Below are 26654 nucleotides of genomic sequence, written 5' to 3'. Positions count from 1 at the left end.
TAGTGTATCTCCCTCATTAGGCTGTGATGCCTTCAGGATAGGGACCCTATCTGGATCAACTTGGTACCTCTAGTGCCCATCACAGCACCTGGTTCTGAGTATGTGTTGAGTAATAAGGATGTAGCGTGGTCCTGATGGTTTTTGACATTGCAGAGAGAACAGCTCTATATTCCATCTTAAAATTATCAGTATATTCTGGGCATACTGTACTAGATATTGTTTTTGTTTGACTTCTAGCTCTATCACTTAATCTTTTTGAGTCTCCCTTTATCTGTTAAACGAACAAAATACTCATGAGTTCAATGAAAACTGAGTTAATATCGGTGGACTGTCTAACCTGGTGTCTATCACCCAGCTGACCTCCATATACAGTAGCTTTATTATTATGGCCCCTGAAGATCTTACATTTCCCCAAAACCGACTGTGCTTAGCCCACAGCTGCATTTGATTAAAGAAAGCCTCCCCAGAAAAGGGGCCTACACATTCTGTTTACTCTTTCAGGGACAGTGAAGCACTGACACTCATAAGGACTAATTTCCATCCAAAAATGGTTAACATTTTTAAAATATTTTGACGCTAAAAGAGGTGTGCTTCAGTTGTCTGGAAGATTTGCTTTATGGAAGAGTTTTTTTTTTTTTTCTTTCTGGACAATGCAGGTCATTTCTGTTTTATTTTTTCTGGCTGAAAGGGCTTTATATTTATTCAAAGTCAAAAGGAAAAAAGAAGTCCAAGAGCTACAAGAGAGTAGTTTAAGTGATTTATGCTTGATTTCTAAATGCAACATATGTGTTTATACATAATTTAAAACTCAAAGAAAGCATGCTTATACAATTGTGTGTGACTTTAACATTTAATAACTCTGAATACATGATGGAAACAGTCCATGATACCTGAAAATATCATTTATGGGACAGCATACAATTCAGTGCTCTCAGCTTGGATATTACAACCATATTTCATAGAGCCTTGCTTGGTTTGATTTTCTCCATGTGGTTGATAATGGTCTTCAGTTGCTGGTAAGTGATTTTGCAAATTTCATTTATAATCCTGGCCCTACAATTACCTAAGTACTCTTTCTGGCAAGTTAACTTCTGTACTATGCTCCAGTCATGTGTACCTTCAAAGTTACTGATGTACCCAACTGCCACAGGGGACAGTGTCAATACCTGCTGTCTCCACTAGCATGACAGCCAACCCCACACCGGGGAGAATGCTGTATTTCTAACAGTAGACGTTTAATCGTACAGGGATATGTGAACTAGTTTGACCGTAGTTCCAGATATGCTTCAAAAAAAAGAAAAATCTCATCCTTCTTCCTCATAGGGGGTACTTTTGGTTGCACTGAGGCTGGTGGGGAGCACTGGGCTTGGAATCACAGCCAGGTGACATCCTGCTCTGGTCTTCACTAGCTGTGTGACTGGAGCTAGTAACTTGACATCTCTGAGCCTCCGAGATCCTGACAGATGGTGAGACCAACGCCCCCTGCACCAGGCTGTGGAGAGAGGATGTGAAACTGCTGCCCGGGCGCAGAGGCAGGAGCTGAGTAACACTGCCGAGAGGATGAAAGCAGGCAACGCGGAGTGAGCAGAGCACTTCACCTGCAGCAGCGGAGGGCAGTGCTCGCCTGTGCCCACAGGGAGGACGGCAGGAAAAATTCACTTGTTGCATTTTCGCAGGTTTACGTTTGCAAAGCAGGGCATTCTTCTCCACGTGTTCGAGGGTCAGCATTTCCCCAAAACCCACTGTAGGGTAATTCTGCATTCCTCTCCATCCCCTCCTCTCCAACAGCTCTCAAGGCAATGTCGTACAAAATAAACGTGCCACGTGTCAACCAGCAGAGGCAAAGCAGCCAATACTTTGGACCAGTCTGGCAGCCCTGTTCTGCCTTCAGCCTCCCACACCCTGGTCTTCCCCAGGCACCAGAAGTGTGATGCATGGTGGGGGCAGGGTGGTGCTGGCAAGGGTGCAGCCCCTCATGTTGTTTCAAGCCAGAGGAAAGAGGTACTGGGAAGAGGCCACAGAGAAAAGCCTGGTGAGCCCACACCTAGGGACACAGCTGGGGAAATAAATTAGCTACTTCTATTGCACATCTACCCACAGAACAGGCCTGAGTCTAAATCTCCTCTCCCTCTAGCAGCTCAGAGGCGGCCCCGGGCTCCCCAAGAGCCATTTCCACTGACAGGCTCCTCTCCAGGTTCTCCAGCTCCCGGCGCACCTCCTCCATGAAGCCGCCGTCTTCGTAGTCGTTGGGGGCCTCTCTGGGCACCAGGCTCTCTCCATCCTCATCGCGCACCCCGACGAAGGTGGGCTTGCACACGTACACCAGGCTGTGGCTGTGGAGGGAGGGACGAGGGGCGAGGCCCAGGCCCCAAACTAAGGCCCCGCCCACTGTGCAACCCCAACTCACCTTCACAGCACCTCCTCCAACATCCTGCCTTTGAAGGCATCCTGCTTTTTAAGGCAGATGCTGAGGGAGGGTCACCTTTGGAGAATGTGCTCCAAGGGCAGCTCCCCCAAGTCTAGCCGCAGGTCTGTCCTGCTGTGACTGACCCTCTGTGGCAGCCCTGAGGACTCTGGGGTCTGAGAGTTTACAGCCCCTACCCACCCAGGCCCCGGCAGAAGCAGCCCCTGCTGCACCCATGGGGAGCCCTGGGCCTCGGGGGCAGGGGCCAGGGTTCTGTCTGTCTGCCCAGCCACCCTGGATTCTGCTGGGAGAGAAGGCGGAGCAGCGGCTGCTGAGTGAGATGTGCACTGAGAAATTAGCCTCCAAGCAGGCCCGACGCTTCACATCTCTCCGTGGCCTCTACTCTGCTGGCCGCTCTCCTGGATTCCCTCCTACATCCCTGATTGCACCTTCTCAGTCTCCTCTGCCTTCTTCTCCTCTGCTCCTTCATTGTAATGGGCCTGAGCTCCCTCCACACCCAATCTTTTTTAGGGTCATTTACTCAGGAGGCTTCAACCCCCACACAGATGAGCCCACCTCCTGAGCCCTAGTCCTACAGATCCACCCTCCATCTGGAAGATCCAAGGACGCCTCAGACTAAACCTATCTGAAATTAAATCCCCATCTCCCCCACCTCCCATTCCTGGGTCCCCACTGGGTGGCACCTCATCTGCTCTCGGCCCCTGACAGGAAGGGCAGGTGGACCTCACCTATGAGGCTGGCAAAGGAGGCCACTGGCACATGGGCATCGGTCCAAGGCTCCATCAGGCTCTAGCTCCCAGGTGATGAGGTCCAGAAGCCGGCTGGCGGGGTCATGGCAGAGCTCACCCTCAACAGGCAGGGGTGTGCACACAGGAAACAGTAGACCTGAAACCAGCCAAGAGTTACCCCCGCACCTGGCAGGCAGGCACCAAGGGAAGGAGCAGAGAAGTGGAGTGCAGACCCCCACCTGCCACCCCGAGTCCCAAAGTGGAGGTTAGGATGGAAGAGATAGAATGGTAGGAAACAAGGATGGCAGCACGGGCTCAGAAGGGAACAAGCTAGGAGGGCTGGAGCAATTAGGGGGGACTTCCTGGAAGAGGCAGGCTTGTGCTGGGTTTTGAGGCTAGAGGTCTGGAGAAATTAAGAGTGGAAAAAGGCACTGACGTTTTCTTGGAGGGGCAAGAATTACTGTAACATTTATGTGTTCAAAGAAAAAAAATCTGGAAGGATATAGATAAAAGCTTTGCTTATCTGTATCTTCTAATTTTCCTACATTGAAAATGTATTATTTGTAGAATTAAAAAATAAAAAGTAACTATTTATACACACACACATATACAGAAAAATAGAAAAAAAAAAAAAGGCTGGGGCACAAAACCAACAAAGGCCTGAGGTTGGGCTGGTGAGAAGGGCTGGGGCAGTAAGATTCCCAGACGGGCCGAGGAACGGAGAGAAAAGGAGGACAGGTAAGCTGTACCCAGCCTAAGCCTTGGAAGGCCGACTAAGGGGTCTAATTGAAGTGACAGGACAGGAGCAACCACAGCTCCCAGAGGAATGATACCCACAGCACCATGTCCTTGAGGAGAACTGCTGGGGCAGCAGGTACCAGGTGGACTAGGGGCTGAGGGGGTGCTAAGGGAGGGTTTCGGAAACACCCCCGGATGCGGAGAGCACCTGAGTGGACCTCACCTGCGAGGAGCAGTGAGAACGGGAGATGGGCGTAGAAGGGGGCCATTCGCACAAAAGCGGACTCAGCTACCCTGAGGCCTGGGAAATCCTAGAGTGGGCTGCCCTCCTCCCACGCATCAGGGGGTGTTCCTCCCTCCTGGGGCTCAGGGATCTGGAAGGAATTTAATTTCTAGGCATCACAGGGCAAAAAAAAAAAGAGAGAGAGAGAGACAGAGAGGGCGGGTCTTCAATCCCAGGCAGAGGTTGGGGGGCTGGGACACATACCAGTGAGCATCAGGGACCCTGCCCAGGAAGGGGTCCCTGAAAAGGTGTGGTTGGCATGAACGGGGCCCCAGGAGGCCCAGTATGGTGGCGCTTGGGACAGGGCTTATCCTGCCCCCGGAGGGAGCCCACCCACCTCTCTGGAAGGCACAGCACAGCCCCGGCTGGCAGTCCCTCTGGTTGTCACAGATGGTTCCGTTGCCGCCTTTGGTGGCCGTTTTGGTGCAGTGACCCCAGACGCACAGCTGGTCTCCACAGCACTCGCTGTCCCGGGTGCAGAGCTGCAGAGGGGAGGGAAAACCCACAAGCCAGCGTCTCAGGGACATGAGGAAGCCCAGCCTGTCCCTGTCCCTGTCCCCAACCAGGAAGCCTGGAGATAGCGCAGCATGGCTGGCCCACATCCTCTCACTGTAGACAGGCGGAAACCCAGCTCCTAGATCTGGGAGCCTTTAAGGGAAGTCAAGGGGGTGGAGATGGGAGCTGGGCAGGTGAGATGGAAACATGACACCTGGGGGAGTCCTACACCGCTTGAGATTTTATAAAGAAGGGTCGCATCCTTTCAGTTCCCCCATAGACTTGGGCCTTGCCTCCTTCTTATCAGGTCCCTAATTAACGGTCAGGAAGGAAGACGGCTTATGGCCTGCAAATGCAGGCAGCAGCGCGACTCTGATCAGTTGATTACATTAATGCACAAGCCTGGGTAGCCATGTGGGTGGGAAAGCACCGGGTGCCTCAGACCTGGGGTCGCACACGGGGAGTGGTGGCCCCGGGCAGGCCAGGAGCTGCCTAACCACAGAGGGGACCGGGTGGGGCAGCAGGAAGCCCTCTATTTTCCAAGCTTGTTATCGTGCTGTTACTGCCTTAATAACGAAAAGGACGAGAAAAGTCTTCGTCCAAAACATCTGTTGGGCGGAGGGAGAATCCCTCTTCCCGGCTTCCTGCTTCTCTGCAGAACCTCCACCTGGAACATGTCCTGGCTTCCTCCTGGGCCTCCTTCTGGCCTCTCGGAGTAGACTAGGAGGAAGATCTCGGGGGTGGGTTGCCCCTTCCCTGCCCAAGGGCTGCCACGGTGTTGCTGGCTGTAGACACCGGGATGGGTCTTCCCTGGGGAAGGGATAGGGTGGGACCCCCTCCTCCGTCCTCCCTCCCCATCTCTGGTATCTGTGAGGCAGGCAATGGGGCCAGAGGGCGCTGGGCGGGGGGGGGGGGGGGGGTGGCAGCACGTCTGCAGATAGCTTCCTGGTCACCCTAGGAGCCCACCCCCGTGGGTACCATGGACTGGCTCTTCTAAGTGTGGACGTGGTGGGGCCCCATAGGAGACGTCCAGCCGAGAACCATGGGCCCCCAGCCTTCTGCCCCAGGCCCCCTCTTCTGGGCCCCCGGCCTTCTGCCCCAGGCCCCCTCTTCTGGGCCCCCGGCCTTCTGCTCCAGGTCCCCTCTTCTGGGCCCCCATGGCCCTGGTGCTGCAGCCCCAGAGGCCTCTGGGCTCACTCACTGTCTGCTGGTCCCGGCACTGCTGGCAGGAGTACTCGAAGCTGGCAAATTGGCAGTACCTGCCGGGCCCGCAGTCCTCATCAATGATGCACTCCTGGGAGGGGAGGGGAGGGGAAGGCAGGGGAGGGGAGGAGGGAGCACCTTTCTCAGTGAAAGTCGGAGCAGCTGACCTGCAGTGCCGCGGGAGGGCTGAGCCCCACTTCATCCCACCGTCTCAGCCCACAGGAACAGCCTTCAGACCCCCTCACCCCCCAGCCCGCCGGCTGTCTCACTTCAGTATCCACTCGCTCCAGGCTGGCGGGGCCCTCCCCCGCCCAGCACGCCCAGGCTCCTGTCCTGCAGGAGGCCACACCCCGCGCACACGGGCGAGTCTGTGTGCAGCCCTCTGCCGCACACACCCAGGCTGCGAGCACAGAGACTCAGGGCCAGTCTTCAACGGGGAACAGATGGATTTAATAAGAAGAGCTAATGAGTTCCAGGCCCAGGCGGCTGCACAGACCCAGCAGGGCCCTGCTGACAGTGAAGGAAAGCGCTGCAGAGGCTGTGCAGCTGGGTGGCGGCAGGGGGTCTCCTGGGGTCCCGGGTCTGGGGTCCAGGGCTGCCCGGTAAAGGCAGCTGCCAGCTCTGAAATCAGAGGAGGGCGCGCCTGGCACTTGGCCCTCCAGCCCAGGTGCCTTCTCACGGCTGCCAGCCCTGCTCTGCTGGAGTAATGGGGGAGAGAGGGAGAGAAGGGATCTGTCCACCCCAAGGCCCGAGGCCACGGGAGAGGCCACTGCAGCCTGGCTACAGCCATGCTTTAGCTCCAGCCGTGCTGTCAGACTGGGGACTGGCAGCTTCAGGGGGAGAGGAGGGCAGGAGAGGTGAGAGGCATAAGATCAGCCACCGACCACCGGCATGGCGCCAGCCCCAGCAGGCTCCGTGTCCCTGATCTGCCTCGTGGCTCCCGAGCAGGCAGCAGGCAGCAGGCAGCAGGGAGGGATTGCTTTCCCCGTGCTGCCAACCTGGAAGCTGAGGCTCAGAGAGGCCAAAGGGCCCCCCAAGATAGTACAGCTATTCAGGGTAGGAGGACTCTCTCCACCACCGGGACTTGGCTGAGGGGGCTGAGGGCTTCAGATGTGGCCGTCGGAGAAACTCTCCTGAGGCAGGTGTTCTGGGGCCCCAGCAAACGTTATGGAAGGGTCTGGGGTAGGAAGGGACCTGCCTCTTCCCGTGACCTCGGCATGCTCTACGCTGAGGGCGCGTGCGGAGCTGGACCCAGAAAGGTCTGGGTGGGCAGGCCCTGGTCTACGTGGCCTGGGGGTCAACAGGGATGCTCTAGCCAGGCAGCCTCAGGAACGAAGCTTTGTCCCTGGGACGTGACAGGTGTCCCCTGGCCAGCACTGCAGGCCTAAGAAGATGGGCATTTGGCTCAGGGCAGCTGCAGGCTTGGCCCCTGCACTGGAGCTGCTACCCTAGCCCGGCACTGAGCCCCAGCCTCGCCCACCTCAGAGCATGGGTCACGCTGTGTTCACCAAACAAGGCTCGCCTGGCCAGGAAGACCATCCGTCCCACTGGGCAACCGTCTTCCCACAGCCCCTCTGAGGGATGACGGGGAAGAGGCCAACCTGGAGACGTGCTACAAGTCACCACCATGTGCCAGGCTCTGTGCTCACCAGGGGCTCCAGAAGGGACCAGGGCTAACACCCAGAATAAGTGAAAGGTAATTTAAACCTCCACTGTAACTTCTCAGAAAGTGTCCACGTGTAACTGAGCAGGGCGGTATGGGGCCTTGTCCCATGTCCCCTGCCTGCCTCTTATTTATAGAAAAACTTTAAGGTCCTAGGCCTTCTCTGAGTTCCAGAGAACAAATGTAATCAGAGAAGTGAGAAAATGCAGAATCAAAGGAAAACAGTCAAGCAAGACAAAATAATAATACTTTAGCCATTCAACATAGTCAAGGAACTTTAGCTCCTCCCCCAGGATTATAGCTAATATTCTGAGCCATATCCTTGAGCTGTTTTGCAGACACTGAGACCCCTACTAGGTGGAAGAAGTTAACTGTGCGCCAGCCACAAGCACATACAGCCCAGACAGTCGAAACCGGAAGGTTGACGATGTTGACTCCCATTACCTCCCCGCCAATCAGAAGAACGTCCCCAGGCTCATTGTGCAGGTGCGCAATTCTCTCCCTCAACCTGTCTTTAAAAGCCCCTCCCCGAAAGCCACTGGGGAGTTGGGATCTTTTGAGCTTTACTCCTTGCTTGGCTTTGCAACAAACGCTGAACTTTCCTTCACCACAGCCCAGTGTCAGTTGATTGGCTTTACTGTGAGCAGGCAAGCGGACCCAAGTTTGATTCAGGAACAAAAGGAAAACACACACTGCCCAACATCCTGCAAAATAACCTAACGTTGCTCTTCTCTGTCTCTCCCCAGAGTCCCACTCATCCCCCCAGCCCCCTCCGCGGCTCTGCCCGCAGCTTCCCTTACCATGGCGAGTGTAGCCGCCCAGCAGGCAGGGTCCGCCCTTTCAAAAGGAGTCAATCTTGTCCCTGTTTCCCACCCAACAACCCTGAAAGGCCGGCCGTTTTTACTGGCGAGAAAACTGAGTCTCAGAGCAGGTGGAAGTGCCGCCCAAATCAGGGGCTGAGCCCGGGGGCGAGGCATTCAGTCTGCTTGACCCCAGAGTCCCTAATGGCCTGAGAAGCCAACAGGGCTGTAAGTAGAGCACTCAGCCACCACGCCTTCCTCGACACACACTCAACACAGCCGCTTCAGCCAGAAGCATCCTGACGTTTCTTCCAAAACAGAATAGCAAGGGCACAGAGTGAGCGGGAAGGAGGCATGGAGGGGTAGAGGGCCCACAGGCATGAAGACCCTTCTCTGAACCTGGCCACATCCTGAAGCATTGGGATGCAAACGTAAATATGAGAAGGCCCTTTCTCTCAAAGAATTTGTCATTAAATTCTAAATTAAAAAAAAAAAAAAAAAGGCAACCCAGCAGAAAAGGAGAGAAGGCCATGAACAGACATCTTACAGCCAGTGGAACTGGTTTGTCTCTTCACGCAGAAAAGATGTCTGACCTCTCCAATAGTCAAGAAAAAGCAACTTGAGGCTTCCTAGGTGGCGCAGTGGTTAAGAATCCGCCTGCCAATGCAGGGGATATGGGCTTGATCCCTGCTCCGGGAAGATCCCACATGTCACAGAGCAACTAAGCCTGTGCACCACAACTACTGAGCCTGCATGCCGCAGCTACTGAAGCCCACGTGCCTAGAGCCTGTGCCCTGCAACAAGAGTAGCCTCTGAAATGAGGAGCCTGTGCACCACAATGAAGAGCAGCCCCCATTCGCCACAACTAGAGAAGGCCCACGCACAGCAATGAAGACCCAACACAGCCAACAAATAAATAAATTTATTTTTTTTTAAAAAGTAAAAGGAAATTAAAAAATAAAGAAAGCGCAACTTAAAAGAGCAGGATACCATGTTTTTGCTTAGAACAGAAACAAGAACTTTGATACTATCTGCGGTAGGCAGAATACCGGCCCCCCAAAATGTTCACACCCTTCTCCCCCTGTGGACATGTCATGTTACATGGCAAGGGGACATTTAAAGTCACGGGTGGAATTAAGGGTGCTGATCAGCTGACCTAAGGAAAGAAGCCCGGATTCTCCAGGGGCAGCAGTGTAACAGTGAGGGGCTTTGCACGTGGCAAGGAGCCCCAGAGTCAGTGTCAGAGTGATGCCACGTGTAAAGACCCCGCTCCCCAGTCATCCAGACCTAACTGGCTTTGAATATGGAAGGGTCATGGGCCAAGGATCAGTATCTCTCCTAGACCTTCCAGAAGGCACAGCCCTGCCAATACTTTGATTTCAGTCCAGTGAGACCCCGTTGGACTTTTGACATACAGAACTGTAAGATAATAAATGCCTGTTATTCTTTAAACCACCAAATATATGGTAAGCTGTTACAGCAGCAAACGGAAACTAACATATTGCATAATATCCAGTGCTTGTAGGGAGTTGAGAAATGGAGCATTGCCAGAAGGTAATTTGGGGGGATTTAAAATTGAAGTAGATGTTCTTTTCAGGCAATTCATCAAAAATGTGAATGCATACACCCTTTGACCCAGTAATTCCCCTTCCAGGTGGCTATCCTTAGAAACACCTCCATATGTGCAAATATCCAAGTGTAGGGATGTTTAAGGCTACATCAGTACAATAACACTTGTAATCCAGAAATAACGGAAATGTCCAATAAGAGGGGACTGATTAAATTATTGTACAATCATTTCAGGGGAAAATGGCACCAGGCAGACATGCAAAAGAATGAGGTAGCTCTTTGTGCTGTGATGTTTACACTCTATCAGTAAGTAAAACAAGCAAGTGGAAGAAGCATGTAATCCCACTTCTGTAAAGCAGAATAACACGTATGACACGTGCCTGGCCCGCGGGGGCACCCCATGGATCTGTGTTGCGTGGATGAAACCACGTGTCTGTTACTGGGGCAAACAGGCTAACAAAACGCTAACTGTTAGCACTGATGTGGGAACCAAAGCAAGAAAACATGCACATTCCATTAATTTGGCTTCTCATTCCCCGAGAATCCTGTAGACTTGGAATTTTCACTACATGCTTCTTCTAGATCTTTAATTAAAAAGACATGAGCTGGGAATTCTCTGGCGGTCCAGTGGTTAGGACGCGGCAGTTTCACTGCCGGGGGCCCAGGTTCAATCCCTGGTCGGGCGGGGAACTAAGATTCTGCAAGCCGCACGGCGTGGCCAGAAAGGGGAAAAAAAAAAGAAAAAGGTTTATGAGCTGAGACCTCCCCTCGCTGTTCACAATTCTCCATCAAGGAAAGAACAGCCTCATCCTCAGGACATCTCCCTTTCCCTAAACGGACTCCCACACAGAACAAAGCATCCCTGCAAAATCACAGGGCAGCAATTATTTTTCTAGGTATGGAAAAATTTTCTGCATGGAACCTTGCCAAACACTTTTGAAAAATCCAAATACACTAAAATGATGATTTCCTTTGCCAACATGCTTCCGCTACCTACAGGGCTCTGGCAGGTTAGCTCAGCATGTCTGCCCCCCAAGAAAGCTCAGTCCTTCGATGTTAATGTCTGCCAGCCCGCTTGTTGTGGACGTGTGTTGCCAGCAGCCCCTAGAAATGCTCTTTGAGAATTATGACCATACCAGAAACCTCGGAACTTCAAAGTGTAAAGAACCCCTAAAGGCCAAAAGAGCAGAAACTGAATCCTGGTTTTGCCGCTTCATAGCTGTGACCTAGCTTGTGGGGCTGTGGTGCTGAGTTCATGCTCTGTGAATGGTGGCCACAGCAACAGAAGTGCCTGATTTTCCCAGGGAGCCCCCTTGCCAGGGGACCCACTGTCAGCAGAAAGGCAGGTCGAAGCAACAGGGGCTGATGTCTCCACCAACAGCTCTCCATCTCTACCCCTGCCAGCACTTGGGGATTTCACATCTAGTCCTGACCTGTCTCTATCTAGAGAGTTGCTAATAGCAGGCAGCTGCCTGGACACCCACAAGAGTGAAGTTTCTGGGGCAGAGTGGCCTCTTGTATGAAGACTGGGCTCTCCATATAGTAAGGCTGTAAGTTTGGGGTCTCTCCTGTGGACCCCTTAGTAGTAGGGGGCAGGGTCCCACCTTCCTTGGTGTTAGAGGAACAGATCAGATCCTCCCACCTTAAACAGAACTCAATTGGTGGGAGGGGAGGACATGGGTTGGTGCCTCCCAAGCCAGGTCTGGAGTTGAGAAATCCAGAATTTTATTCTTTTCAATAATTCTAGCTTCTCTTACCTGTGCTCAATGGGTATGTTCACATTTGGGCAGAGGTTTTAAAGGGGTCTCAGCACCCAGCTGGACACAGGATGGCTGAGGAGGTGAGCTCTGAAATGAGAGGCCTGTGAGGGGGTAGAGAGGCTCAGCTGCGACCCTGTCTAAAGGGCTGTGGCTGTTCTGGGTTCGGGGTACCTCTCAGGTCACTGGGTCTAGAAGAGACGCTCCATGCTACACCCACGAGGCGAAATTAAAGATGCAGAATGAAGGGGTCAGGAATTCCCTGCTGGTCCAGTGATTAAGACTCAGGGCTTTCACTGCAGGGGCCTGGGTTCAATCCCTGGTCAGGGAACTAAGATCCCACAAGCCACACGACACAGCCAAAAAAGAAACATAAGAAAAGCATGAAGGGGTCATTGGAGCACCGCAGAGCAGGTGGAACGAGGTGTTGAGGAGCCTACAGCAGTCGCCCACGGCATCCTGGCACCAGGCCCGAGCACAGCAGGGCCACTGCTGCCACCGCTCAGCACTGGTTCTCCTGAATCCCCCCAGTACTTAGTATCCACATGTCCCACATGTGGGACCTGGGATTTAAAGTGAAGGATCTGCCCAGACTCACCCAGCCTCGACATGGCGTTGCGAGTCCAAGCCCGTTGGGTCTGACCCTAAAGACAGGATCCTTCTGTCTCCCCTGGGAGGATCACCATTTTTCTTCCCCTTCCATGCTAACCAGTCTCCTGTCCCTCAGTACCAACTTAGCAGAGCCCTCCTGGGACAGGGCCCTGGGCCCCACACATCCTCCCATACATCCCCGGAGACTCAGGGCCAAGGCGGCCCGTGGGCATCTGGGCTGCAAACGGCACTTAGAACCAGCTTCTTCAGAAGCTCCTCCAGTCCTGGCCGCTCCCTGTCTGTCCCGGCTCCTCCCCCCCATCCTGGTGGGGAAGGCTGACACACAGCCCAGAGGCCTGCCGTCCGGCCGAAGCCATTCAGAAGCTATTCAGAAGCCGTGCAGAGGATCAGGTCCTTGTTCTGAGGACAGAGCTATCTTTAGAAGGCTCAGATGCCGGCAGGGAGGTGGGGCTGGTGGGGAACATGCTGGAGATTTGGCAGGATGCTGGGCCTGGAAATGGCCCCGGTGTGTCGACACTATGATGAAATAGTGGAAAATGGCAAAGGAGCTATTCTGCGTCTTTGATTTTCCATTGCAGAGTTTATCAGGGGAGGCAAAGGAAGGGGGAGAAGACAGCACAGGAACCTTGTGGCTTCTGTGTGGCAGGAGGGGGGTGGCGCTTGGCTTCTCTGTGGGTCCTCTGCTCCCACACTTCACTTCTCACACTGGCCAGGGCATGTTGCCCACGGTCCCCGGGATTCCAGACATTCTTGTATCGTGAGGCCCAAAGGAGAAGGCCGGCAAGGGGGACCCTGCCGGGGCCGGGGCCGTCCACAGCCTCCTCTCAAGCCCATCTTCAGGGCAACAAGCCAGGACACATGAATTGAAGGCCGAGGGGACCTCCACCAGCAGGAACTCGCAGGCCCACGGAGCTTCGCCTGCTGCAGCAGGGAAGGTTCAGAGAGCACCTGCTGCGTTCCAGCACCTGCTCGAGCTTCCATGGCTCTCTCCATCCTCGCAGCCCCTAAGGTCACTTCATATCCCCCAGCACGTGCCTGGAGCAGAGCTGCCATTCAGTTAAGAATACACAGATGGGGGCGTCCCTGGAGATGCAGTGGTTAAGAATCCGCCTGCCAATGCAGGAGATACAAGTTCAGTCCCTGGGCCGGGAAGATGCCACATGCCGTGGGGCAGCTAAGCCCGTGCATGACAGCCACTGAGCCTGCGCTCTGGAGCCCACTACCGAGCCCACATGCCGCAACTACTGAAGGCTGCGTACCTAGAGCCTGTGCTCTGCAACAAGGGAAGCCACCTCAATGAGAAGCCCGCACACTGCAACGAAGAGTGGCCCCCGCTCTCCACAACTAGAGAAAGCCCGCGTGCAGCAACGAAGACCCAACACAGCCAATAATAAAATAAATAAATAATAAAATGTCTTTAAAAAAAAAAAGGAAAGAATACACAGATGAACTGAATACCGATCTCCACTTTGCAGATAAGGAAACTGGGGCTCAGAGCCTCAGGTCATCAATGGAGTTGGAAATGCTAAGATGTAAAACCCAAGGCCATCAGACCCCCAAGCCAAGGCGCGCTCCTTCCACCGCACCCTACTGCCTCCAAATGCCCAGGTACGAGTTGAATTATGCTCCCCCCCAAATTCATACATTGCAGCCTTGATCCCTGGTACCTGTGAATGAAACGTTGCCTGCCATACCAATAAATGAAGGACACTGCAGCCATCAAGCCATCACATTACAGCTGCCCCGAACAGGGAGCCCCGAGGGAACTCAGGATGGAGACACACCAAAAGGGCTGCCACTGCCAAGCCCGCAGCCCCTGCAGTCACCCCCAGCTGTGCACCCTGAGGGGATTCCGCATGGAGAAAAGCAGGACACTGGCCCAGATAGCTGAGGTGCACATCGAAGGAATGGTTTCAGTGAGATCTGATTCTTGCATCTTCCCATACATAGAAAAGCACTAAATTCCTTACCTTGAGATATCTGGTTTTCTTGAATAGGAATCTTGTGATGTTCTGACTACCTGGTCTTTGTTACAGAAACTCCTATACATCCTGGTTCCCTCTCCAGCCCCAACCCTTGCTTCTTCAGAACAGTCCCTCAGAGAGACCTGACAGCCCCTTCTCCCAGCCTTGAAGTCCCAGAATGTCTGCCGAATAAAACATAACTCTCAGCTTTCAGGTTGTGCTTTTTTTTTCTTCAGTCGACATACCTCAGCACGTGACTGTATTTAGAAACAGGGTCCTTGCAGATATAATTACTTAAGATGGGGTGATTAGGGCAGGCCCTAGTCCAATATACCTGGTGTTTTTGTGAAAAGGGTAAATTTGGACACAGAGACAGACACTGCTGGAAGAAAGATGCTATGAAGAACAGAGAGAAGATCTACAAGCCGTGCCCTCAGAGGACCCGCCTCGGCCAACACCTCAGCCTCAGACCTCCAGCCTCCAGAGCCACGAGACAGCGCACTTCTGTTGAGTCACCTTGCGGTTCTTTATTCTGGCGGCGCCAGGAACGTGACGCCTGCTGCCCCCAACAAGCCTGTGGCCGAATCTCCTCTGTTTCGGACCTTCCACACACATCCAGCCTGTATTCCTGATCTTTGAATCTCCCCGGGGGTAGCCGACAGAGGGGATGGGCTTGGGGGGAGGCAGTACACATCCTGAAGGATTTTGACCCTAGAGACCAGAACAAGGTTTCCTGGCTGAGCTCCCATCACCAGAACGTTCTGGGCCCCAGGCCCTGGTTACACGAGGCTTGGATGGATGGTCTTCTCCTGTGGGGTGGTGATGCCGGGCCCTGGGATGTGAGGATGGTACAGTCTGAGATAAATGAACGTCCCTCCCAGACATGGGGCTGCTCTCTGACCCCCGGCCCTCCTGAGCAGAGAAGCTCCCACAGAGAAGAGCAGACGGTGGGCACCAGCTGTCCTGATTTGCCCAAGACCGGGGGGCTTCCCAGGATGCAGGCCGCGCAGTGCCAACTCTGGGAGAGTCCTGGGCACACGGGGTGGCACCCCCACACCTCCATCTCCAGGCTATGTGGCTACACTCACCACACTGCTCCATGGACTCCGTGTCCTCCAGCCCCTCAAGGCCACGTGGCACCTGTGTACTTGGGCGGCATGAGGGTGAGGAGCAGGCTTTGGGGCCCAAGCCTAGATTTGAGTACGAGTTCACTTACAAGCTGGGTGATCTTGGGCAAATTACTGTGCCTGGGTTTCCTTGTCTATAAAATGAGAAACCCCAAGAGGCTATGGGACAGATGAAGAGAGATGAACTGTGCGTGCCCTGGGGAGAGCGCCGCGGCCCTGGGACTCAACCCCCAGGGCACACCTCCATCTGCGCTGCTTAACTCACTGCAGGAGCTCGACAGGTGACCACGCGAAGCCTGAGGAAGCTTCTGAGCTTCAGTTCAGGCCACTGGATCTTCTATAGTGAATGCCTTTCCTACTGAAAAGACCCAGAATGGCAGGTCCAGCCAGGGGTCTCCATCTGTCACCACAAGACAACCTGCTGCTTCACCCTGGAGCCCTCCGCGGCGGGGGAGACAGGAGGGAGGAGGACAGGTGCACAGAACCACAAAGGGGCCCAGGGATCCCCAACTACAAGCGGGCATGCAAGCGGCCAGGAGATACACGTGTCCATCCCCCTGGTTGAGGCATCTGGCATCCCTCTTCTCAGCTTATCCTCATCTTTCAAAGTGAGCAAGAGAAGCCCAATTTTACAGACAAACCAAGGCAGTGAGGTCACTTGCCCAGGTCATGGGTAAGAAGTGGTAGGGCAGGGCACTCAAGCCCAGGAGTTCCACCTGACCCTAACCCAGTGCTCTAGGGAGATAAGGGCAGACCCCAGGGCGCAGGCAGGCTGGGGGCCCAGGCAGGCTGGGGGCCCAGGCCGGGAAGCAGGAAGGAGAAGGATGGGGCAGGAGGTGCCGGGGGAGGCCGGGAGCTGCCAGCTCTGCCTCCAAGGGAGGGCAGGGTCCCCAAGGCTGGGCCCCTGGGGCAGGTGCCTGGAGGACTAGGAGCACTGCTGAGAGCGCATGACAGGCAGCCCCCCCTTCATTCTGCGGGATCTCCAAGTCAGATTTCCCCGCTCCTCAGAGGGCTTTTTTTTTACCTTAAGACCGGGCCAACTGCAGGAGCCTGTAAGACGCATGCACATATGTCTCAAACACAGCAGGGTGCCCCCAGCCTCTCTTGGATGCCGCCCTGGAAACTTTCAGCCAGCTCAGGGCAGGCAGGGGCCGCAAACCTCACCCACGGTTCTGGCCTGACCCACAATGCAGAGATCGCCCAATGGAAAAACCCAGGCTGGAGCCAGGAGCCGACGCCAGCTATCATTATCCTAAAGTCCCAACATCTGCAAAGGCCTGGGCCTCCTCCCGCCAATCACACAGCCCGAGAAAGAGGAAAACGCGGCCCCACCTGGGCTCAGCATGCCAGGTGTGGAGAACTACACTCCCAAGCCCTCCGCGCCAACATCACTTGCGACATGGTCCTGGAGTTCTCCTCTTCTCCTGCCCTCTCAGCCCAGACCCTGGGCCCTCTGGGGAGACCTTCCCACCCACAGGTCTTTGGGGATGGAGAGGGGGTGTTCCAGACTAAAGCCTGCCCCGCTGACAGGCCACAGACACAGCCAGCCACACACTCACAGAACCTCCCAACACATTCTTTCAGCCTGAGCCATGTTTCCTCGGGAGAACTTATACCCATATTTAATTCCAGAGGAAACTTCTTATTCACGTGCCTGAGTTGTGTCTAACCAATGAGTGTTGTCAGCTGCCTGGGTTAGAAGCAGTGGAGCGAGCCCTCCACCCTCTCCCCATCCACGTTTCTGAGGCTGAGTGGGCACGCCCCTGCTTCCCATTCCAAAGGCAGGCTCTGAAGGTCTCACCTTCACCAAATGCGCATGGGACACAGTTAGGGCAGAAGATACCTGCCACCCAAGCCGTCAGGAGCCTAATCCTAATTGTTCTGAAAGCTGCCCCAGCACAGGGGCCCTGGAGGAGGCTGAGGTTGGACTAATTCAATCATTGCCAAATCGGAAGAGACAGGCAGCCCTCCAGGCCCGGGGAACGGCCAGACTGCATCTGTGATAGCGGCATAATAACAAAGTGTGACAAGGGGAGAGGTGAACAAAAAACAGGTGTGTCCCCCCGTGACCTAAGAGATGGGGGCCTGGGGTTCTGTCATGGGGAGCTCTCTGCTCTGCCTGCACCAGACAGCACCTGGAACCGTGAACTGCCCCCTTGGCTGGAATTCTCACTCACCCAGCGACCCTCAGACAACCAACCTGGCTCCCCAAGACCCTGACACCAGGTAAGGGGTGTCCTGGATGAGGTCCCAACATTCCTGCCACTGGAAAGAGATGCTCTTCACCTCCACAAACGAATAACCTACACATCAGTGAGGACTGAGTTCAGTTCGCGTGAGGGCCAAGGATGTCTAGTGTCTGGATCTGCAGGGCTCAAGGGTCCTGGACTCTAGATGAATCATCCAGGTTGTGCGTCCCCATGAGACCTTCACCCTGAGGACACTCCACCTTGTAACTCACTGTCTTTCCACCTTCCCTGCCAGCCATGACCTGAGTCCAACCTCTGCCCGGCACACAGAGCCCTTCCTGGTCAGTTCCCAACCTGCTTTCCAGTCCAATTTCCTGACCTCCCCAAGACCCAATTCTGGTCCCTGCTTCTAGAATGCCCTCACCTCCCTGCGCTGCCAATTCATCTTTAAGGTGCACCACAACGTGTCCGCCTCAGAGACATCCCTGACTCTCCCCAGTGGGCAGCGAGGGCTTGTCTTCTGGGGGCCCCAGGCCCTAAGTATCCGCCCCAGTGGAAGCTGTGTTAAGAAAGGAAGAGGTTTGTGTTCCAAAGACCAATAAGCATTTATAAGACATGCCAAGTCTGCCGCTGGGAAAGCCAAGATTCAAGCTGGGGGGCTTCGCGTGTCTGTAATTGGCTTTTCTCTCTGGGGGGGTACCCCATCCAGCAGCAGCCAAGGTCACCAGTGGCTGGTTGGTCACTGGGGTCTCTTAGCAACACAAGGCAGGACATGCCTCAGTTCCCAAAGCTCTCCGAGACCTTCACATGAGTCACTGGCCTCGTCTAACCAGAGCACTTACGGCATCTTTGGACTGTTTCTTGAAACAGGTAGTTGGGGGGACTGAAAGGGCCGGCCCTCAACCATCCCATCCACCCTAGGAGAGCACCTAGGCTCACTTTTAATGAATCTGATGCAGTGATGATGCATGACTTTCAAGGCTAGGTCACAAGAGGCTACACAGCTTCTGCTTGGCTCTTTCCCTCTTCAGATGCTTGCCCTCTGAACCAAGGCTCCGTACTGGGAGGAAGCCCAAGCTACACGGAGAGGCCGCAGCACCAGCTAATGTCCTAGGCAACAACCAGAAGCAGGAGTGTGAAGAGCTTCTAGATGATTCCAGCCTTAGCCACTGAGTCACCCTGGCTTCAAATTGCAGCTCTCAGGCTCTGGAGCAGAGATGAACCATCTCACTGCACCTTGTCCAAATGCCTAGCCCCTCATCCACGAGCATAACAAATAACTGTTTTACACCATGGAGGTTGGGATAGCAGATAACCTGAGAATAGCACATCCCAAACTTGCCCTGTGCCCTGCCAGTCTTCCCGCCTGGCACACGGGTGATGATCTCGTGTCTTAACGGGTACGGCTGGTGTCTCGATGGGGCTCACTCCCCTGCTGGTAGGCAGACAGGAAGCAGGCTGGGCTGTGTCCTCAGCAGTCCCAGGCAGTCATTTGGAGCAAGGAGGCCAACTCCATAACCCTCTGCTTGGTCGCCTGCTCAGTGGCTGAGTTCACGAACGCTTTCGTCTCCACTCTCTCTCTCTGGCCTCGGCCAGGCTGTGACCTCCTTGGTCTTCTTGGCTGCTCTCCAGGCCAAACAGGCTTGATGTCCTTTTCCTTGGCTGGACATCTCCCTTCATGTTCCAGAGTCCGGCAGAGCTAGGAGTCCTAAGAATCCAAGTGACTTTTCATAAAATACCAGCCCTTCGGATGGTGGGTCCCCAGAGCTTCTGGCGATGCTCCCTGTGGTAGAGGCCCCCCGCCCCCCAACCCCAGCCCGGGCCCCACGGTGCTGGCAGGGAAGTCCACGGCGTGGGGCTTATACCTTCCCTCTTTTAACATAAACATCCTGAGCAATGAATGAGGCCACCAGAAGCACCATCAGGGGTGTGATGGTGGGTCCTCCAGGACTGTGCTATGTTTGAGGAGACAGGAGTGCTCCTGGACGCCGCTGCGCCAGGAGCCTCGAAGGAGACACAGGAGGAGATGCCTTCGGGGAACTGGGACCAGCCTTTCTGGGGGCAGAGGACGGGCACTCCCAGGGAGAGGGATCTGGGTGTCACGGAAGGTCTCCCAGGGGTCAGGTCCAGGGCGTCCTGACAGGAGTGTGTGTGGGAAGGCATGTCTCAGTTCTTGTTTCCACCACCTTCTTGACACTGGTCCACAGGGCTGCCTGTGCTGTCCCCTCAGCCACACGCTCAGCCACCTGGGGCAAATCTCCATCTCCTTCCTCCTCCTCCTTTCCTGGTTCAGGGCTGAAATAGCTGTGTGCCTCACGTCCTCGTGCACCTTCTGCATCCCCTCGCCTCCAGTCCTGCTGGGCCTTGGCCACTTTTTGCGACACTTGCGACCAGAATAAGAGGTCCCCTCAGTGCTGGCATCTGCCCCAGACTAATCATGTTCAGCCGTGGAGGGCAGCGAGCCGTTGCCACGGCACAGGTGTTATGGGCCTTTATGTGTCTGTGACTAGGGGAGGCCACGGCCAGTGCCAGTCACAGGCAGGGAGGATGCTCCCGTGTGGCTGCGGTGGGCAGGGCCCCGTCAGGGCCTGTGGGGGACACAGATCTGTGTCCTCCCCCACACAACTCCTCACACAGACCCTAGTGAAATCCCCTCACTTTCAAACGAAGCAATTACTAGGATGAAACTTAAATGACATTCACATTTACCTGCACGCGGCTAAGCCTGGTATGGCTCACACGATCAGTTGTGTGATTCCTTCCTTCATTCACAGGAAAGAATAACGCAGGAGATGAAGTAGAATAGAGCAGGTTTCAGGGATAGGATGCGAGCGTCTGTTTAGGCTTTCCAGTAAGGAAGCTAAGTAAGTTCTGAGAGTGTGTTACATTTGGATTCTATTTAAGAGCCTCCCTCCATCACTGGGGATGGATGGAGTTTCTCCATATTTACTCAGTTGGTTTCTTTTTACTCTTTTCACATGAGTCAGTGAGCTGACTTGGCCTAACTCAACCCTTTCAAATAGTTTTCCCTTTGCCTTGGGAAGAAAGTCACGAATGTGTCATGTCCCAACACACTCTTAGCCCTACGTAAGATCCAGCTTCTCAGCGCAGAGCATTCTGAGGCTCAGTCCCAGGGCATGTGTGCTAGAGAGAACTGGGGGTGGTGAAGGCAAGCTCCTCTTCCTTCTCCTCTCTGCACCCCAACAGCTTGGGGCTGAGTCTGCAGTGCAGCGGATCAAGTCTTCTCCGAGGAAGAACAGACTCTGGGGGAGAAGGGGATCCCTCCCAATACATCAAAAGTCTCCAGTGGGATGTTCTGTCTGTGTCCTCAAGCTGAGCCGCTGGTGAAACGGGCCTTAGAGGGAGGCGGAGGTCAGGAGATGCGTCAGGAGGTGGCCCAGGCCACCAAGCCCCAGCCAGGGCGTCGGGCCTTCCCAGAGGAAGACTCGCCTCTGCTGGAGCCCTGAGCAGCCCTAAGTCTGCAGGCTTCCCATCTGGGCCACCTGGTCTCAAACGGCAGATCTGGGACCACCTGCACATTCCTACCCTGAGGTGGACCCGAACCCTGAATTTTCAAGAGCCCCTGCAAAGCAGGTGATCAGAATTTTTTCAAAGTTCAGTTTCCTGCGAACGAGTCTGCACAGTCCTTAGCTTCAAAGCACCTGAATGCAAGCTGCTGGCATCACTGGGGTCCAGGGGTCACGCTCTGTTTACAGTGGGGGGATCCCACTCCAGGGAAGGCCACAGACAGATCCCTTCAACAACCCCCCCCCCCAACACCAGGAAGGCCACGTCTAAATCCGAATGACTAAGAGGCCCCAGTGTGGGCACTGGCTACTGGCCTTTTTGAAAACAGGGGGTTTTAACATTTTCCATGCCGTGAACTCCTATGGCAGCTTAAAGCCCACAGATCCCTTCTCAGAATAATGCATTAGGTGAATAAAGGAAAACACACAAGATTACAAAGGAAAATTGTTGCACTGAAATAGAGTTATCAAAATACTTTGAGATACAGTGTTTTATGGGCTTCTTTACCAACACCCTGAGCAGTGAGATCTACTGGCTGGTCTGACAACAACCTTAATTTCTAAGTAGTGATAAGGGTAAATGCTGTTTCAAGTCACCTGCAACAGTGGCGAGAAAGCACAAAAATATGCCTGACTGCTACTGGTTACTAGGGTACTGCTAAGGATACTGTGGTTTGTTGCCTACTTTCAAGACTGAAGGAGGTGCCACTTTAATTTACAAGTTGGTGAAAATCAAAGTGTGCTTCCTTTCCAAGAGTTCTATCCAGGTTAAGAAGGTGGTTCTAATGCATATCCAAGGGTTAGAACTACTGCTTTAGTGCCTCTCATCTAGCAGCCTCTTTTAAAAATACATTTCAAAGGATTCCTTCACCTTCCTTTAAAAAAAAAAGATGAAGAAAATTGTAAAGTAACAGAAAACAAAAACAAAATTGTTTCTCCCCATGCAGGAAAAGTCACTTCTCCAGCCACTGCCAGGCTGCTGGGTGGGGAAGCAGCCTGGTATCCCCCCTGGGCCTCGAATGGGTTTCCAACCCCCTGGTCCTGGCTTCTTTGCTGCTGTCAGCAAGTACGCTTTCCCTCCCCTAACACTCCCCACAAAGCTCACCGCAGCGAGGACTTTAAAAGGGGCTTGTGGAATTGTAAAACCTTCCAAGTCGAACCATTTGTGCTAATGAGCTTGGAAAAAGCCTTAATATGTTTCCGTCATGGAAAAACATATGCTCTGGCCTCGTTCTGCTCACAAGTGGCCACATCTTATTTTGCTTCATCTTCATGCAATGGCAGGGGACACAGAAAGCTACAGCTCCAAGGGGGAGGCCGTGGCTGTGGTCCAAGGAGACGGGTCCGGGCACGCCTAGGTTTTCTGCCCCACACGCCCTGGAGCCACCCATCATCATCATGACCCCAGTGCTGCCCCCCAAGGTGCCAGCATCGAGGAATACACCCCCATCCCTGGGTCTGCTCCAGCCCTCCAAGCCAAGACCCCAGCCACAGGCTATAAAAAAAAGGGCCCACTACCCCCACAGTGAGCCCCCAGGCCCGCTTCCTTCTCAGTTCTCCTTGCTGGGTAAATCATTTAACCTCATCACTGGGCTGCAGTTTCCTCATCTGTAACATGGGAATGATAAAACCAAACCAATTATGTTGCTACGAAGATGAAGGGTGATAAGTGTGTCCACATATCATGGCCTGGGCCAGACTTTCAGTTACTATTAGGGACCGTCTCATCTGCCCCTTTTGTGAAGTAGTGCATGGTAGAAGGCGGCTAGGCTTGGAAGACAGACAGACCTATTTCCAGGTCCTAACTCGGTCACTTACTAGCTATACAACCTTGGCAAGTCACTCTGTGCTTCCTTATCTTTAAAGCTGGGCTGGTACCCCCTGTTTTAGGTGGGTTTGCTAAGAGTTAAAGAAAATCGCTCCTATGAAACAGTCCTCAGTACCTGGCACATAGTAGGTGCTCAATGAATATTAGTTCTCTTCCCTTTCTCTCACCCTCCAAATCCGAGCAAAGCTGTCAGGGGAGGGGAACAGCTCTGCAAAGGCCAGCACCAAGCATGACTGCTGGCCTTTGATTTAACCTTTCTGCGGCAAGGTGTGAATTCTCCCTGGGAAAGGAGGTCCCTGCAGACATCATGAGGAAAAAATAGGACCCCAAAGCAATGGGAAAAGCAAAAGGCTGCTGGGAGGTGAGGGGCTGCCCCTAAGGCCTGCTGCTTGCAAGGCCTGAGAGGGATGGAGTCTGTTGGCTCCTGCCCACCTCAAGCCACCAGGAACCCACTGGCCTGGAGAGCGGGCCTCCTTCACCTGTGGGCCAAGACGTTTTTCCATCCTGACCGCTACTCACCAGGCAGTGGGCTCTCTCTGCCTTTTGTACCTGCTTCCTCTTCTGGGAGGCCACGAATTATGAGACTATGGAAAATTCAGACTGCGGCTGTATTTTCCACATCACATCATTGAAATGTGTCAGTGGCCAAACTTCAGATACGAGTGCCTGCCACCCACTTAAAATGCTCCTCCGCAGTGGTTCAGAATGTTCCTCTTCAGGGGCACGGGCCTCATACCCAACCAGTGGCGAGAGCAGAAGAAAGTGGGTGAGAGATTCCACAGTTTCCTAACCCCGATAGCCTCCCCTGGTGACCCCAAGGGGTTCTGCCATCCCTGGGAGGGAAAGACCCCTGTGTTTATTGCCACGCAGTGGTCCTTCTGTGATTCTGGTTTTTCATTTTGAACATTTTTGGCGGGGAGGGGTGTTCAATGACGCGACATAAATGACAGGAATGGAACCAGGTGGCGGAAGGGTCATGATCACCTCTTCGAAACCACCCCAAATAATGGTTGCAAACTTCCCTGACTTGTTCTATCAGAAATATATCTTTTTATTGAAAAGGCCAACGTTTACATCTGGTTTTGGAGGAATGGGAACCCATTCTACCATTCAACCAACTACCATGACTTTGGGAATTTAACTTCTCTAAACTCCAGTGTCCTCATCTGTAAAATAATATCTACTTCCCAGTATCATAGAGATTAGAAAATAAAAGATGTAAAAAACCTGGTATACAGCCAGCAAACAGTGGGTGCTCAATAATGTAGATGAACGAATGAAGGCAGGAAAAACAGAAAGTACCATTTTTTCAAGCAAATAAAACTCATCTGCATATTTGTAGCTCTTGCTGAATCCTCTCTTCCAGGACTGCTGTTTCTGTTTATAGTCCCCAGCTGACTCCTTGGTCATAGAGCTTTCGTCCGTTAAATTTGTTTATTCAACTACTAAGCGCTGACCCCGTGTGAATACAGAGGTAAACACAACAGACAAAGCCCCTGCCCTCCCAGGGCTCCCAGTCTTCTAGATACTCTCCTGGCCACCACTTCGTCAACTTCTGATGCTCCCTGGACCTGAGGAGACCCTTTCCCATTGGTCATCACCATCTTGTCAGCATTAGGCAGACCATCTTCCCTGTTACTAATCTTTTTTTTTTTTAAGATTATTTTATTTATTTTTGGCTGTGTCGGATCTTAGTTGGAGCACATGGGATCTTAATGGAGGCATGTGGGCTCTTCGTTGTGGTGCGCGGGCATATCTCTAGTTGTGGCATGTGGGTTTTTCTCTTCTCTAGTTGTGGCACGGGCACCAGGGCATGTGGGCTCTGTAATTGTGGCATGCAGGTTCCAGAGCGCGGGGGCTCTGTAGTTTGCGGCATGCAGGCTCTCTAGTTGTGGCATGTGGGCTCAGTAGTTATGGCATGTGGGCTTAGTTGCCCCACAGCATGTGGGATCTTAGTTCCTTGACCAGGGATTGAACCTGCATCCCCTGCATTGGAAGGTGGATTCTTTACCACTGGACCACCAGGGAAGTCCCCCTGTTACTAATCTCATCAGATGTCACAAAAACAGGGACACCAAGGCCCTGCTTCCTGAACAGGAAACTCCAGGTCCACAGTGTATTAAAAAACCAACTGAACTGGATATGAGGTCCCAACTCCAACAGCTGCATGACTTGGAGAAAATTATGTGTCCCACCCCCTGCTGGCCCCCGTCCCTGTTTTCCCATCTGTACAATGAGAGGTTTGGTCCTGAGCAGGAATGGGAAGTGCTTTTCCAGTTGATTCTCAATGGCTGCTTCAAGTGCTGTATTATCTCAAGCTCTACCTGAAGCTCTGAAGCTCTATCTGGGCTCGTGAGGAAGTAACTACAATGGATGAGCGCTGTCTGCCGTGGGTGTGGCAGTGGGGAGAATGGCAGTGTATGTGCCCCATGTTTTCAACCCTGGTCTACAGGAGCTCAAAGGACCCTGTGAATCCTGCCATTTATAACTGTGACTCAGTGAAATCCTGCTTTACTTTATCTTTGGCACGATTCCTGTCTTCACACACAACAGCTTTTTCATCTGTTTGGCCCAGCACCTTAGCCAATATCACCTGAGAAAGTTTCTCAGTCACTGGCTTTTCAAGAAACAGCAACTTTACAACAAAATAAACACTTGTACTAATTTATCACCCTCATATTCAGTAAGTCACTGCTTCCTGCTCCCAGAGGCCCAGGACATTAGGTCAGAAAGGAGAATCTACATTTATTGAGCATCTGTTAAGTGCCAGATACTCTCCATACATTGCCTCTTCCTTCTAAAACACCCTTGGGGCAGTCACTAACTCCTCCTTTCACGCAGCAGGAACCAGTGCTCAGAGCAGTGGGGGAAGTTGCCCAGGGAGTAGGGATTCCAACCCGTGGCACTTCAGACTCCAAATCCCACTGCTCTGTGCTCCCATAAAATGTACCCAAATGTCTTGTTTATTCTTTCTCTTTCAGGAGATGGAGGTGAAAAATGGAACTGACAGTGGGTCTAGACAGAGCAATGAGATCTGAGCAAACATTTAGATGACTCAGTCCTCATCCATCATTTTCCTACAGTCTGCTGGGGATGGGACCAAGAGAAGACATTCCTGCCCGATTTGGAAGACCAGCTCAGCTCATCAGGTTTGGGGCATGACTGTGAATTCCCTGACTGCATTAAACACATACCTCTGCATCCCAAACCTTCACTGACCAGTTCCCTTCCACTGGCTCTACCTGTGACCCCAGAGGCCCTGTCTTCTGGCCCTCCACCCAGGAAGCCCTCCCAACCACCAGTGGGAATTTAAAAAACTGCTGCCACCACCACAAAACCCTCTCCCTGGAGGCCTGAGCCCCCAGGAGTCTGCAGTGCCCTGACAGGAAAGTGGGACTTCCCCAAAGCCTCCGGGATTCTTTTAGGAGACAGGGTAGGGGATCTCACAAAGGAGGGTGTGGAGAGGGTGGAGATATCAGGAAAACCACACCTTTGGTTCCTAGAGATGAATTTCCAAGGATGCACCCTAAGCCTGCCTACACCCAGCTGAGGGCAGGGGGCAGTTTTCAGCATACTGGCTAGAGGCTGGGGCATGAGTTAGTGTCTAGCTACACCTCTGGTTAGTGGTGTCAGGTACACCTCAAAGACACCCCCTGAGACTATGGCTGCCATACTGCAGAGGCTGCCAGTGGGACCAGTGTTGGAAAGGCACTGCTTTGACCTAGGGCAGCAGAGCCCTGGGATTT

The 26654-nt window shown here is 53.4% G+C and overlaps 1 protein-coding gene across 1 annotated transcript in view; it reads right to left on the bottom strand.

Annotated features, from left to right (window-relative positions):
* Positions 1-744: 744 nt before the first annotated feature.
* The window catches only part of DKK3 (dickkopf WNT signaling pathway inhibitor 3), a 49384-nt gene continuing 23474 nt past the window's right edge, over positions 745-26654 (bottom strand). The window contains exons 5-8 of the mRNA XM_057695203.1: positions 5871-5963; positions 4512-4656; positions 3154-3310; positions 745-2333 (exon numbers count right to left, since the gene is read on the bottom strand). Of these exons, the coding sequence (XP_057551186.1) occupies positions 2114-2333; positions 3154-3310; positions 4512-4656; positions 5871-5963 (615 nt within the window). The 3' untranslated portion in view covers positions 745-2113. The remainder of the gene's footprint in view (positions 2334-3153; positions 3311-4511; positions 4657-5870; positions 5964-26654) is intronic.

This window comes from Hippopotamus amphibius, chromosome 9, assembly GCF_030028045.1.
Source record: "Hippopotamus amphibius kiboko isolate mHipAmp2 chromosome 9, mHipAmp2.hap2, whole genome shotgun sequence".
In the NCBI taxonomy this organism is placed as follows: Eukaryota; Metazoa; Chordata; class Mammalia; order Artiodactyla; family Hippopotamidae; genus Hippopotamus; species Hippopotamus amphibius.
The sequence above is the reverse complement of the archived record's forward strand: the minus strand, read 5'-3'. Positions and strand labels throughout refer to the sequence as shown.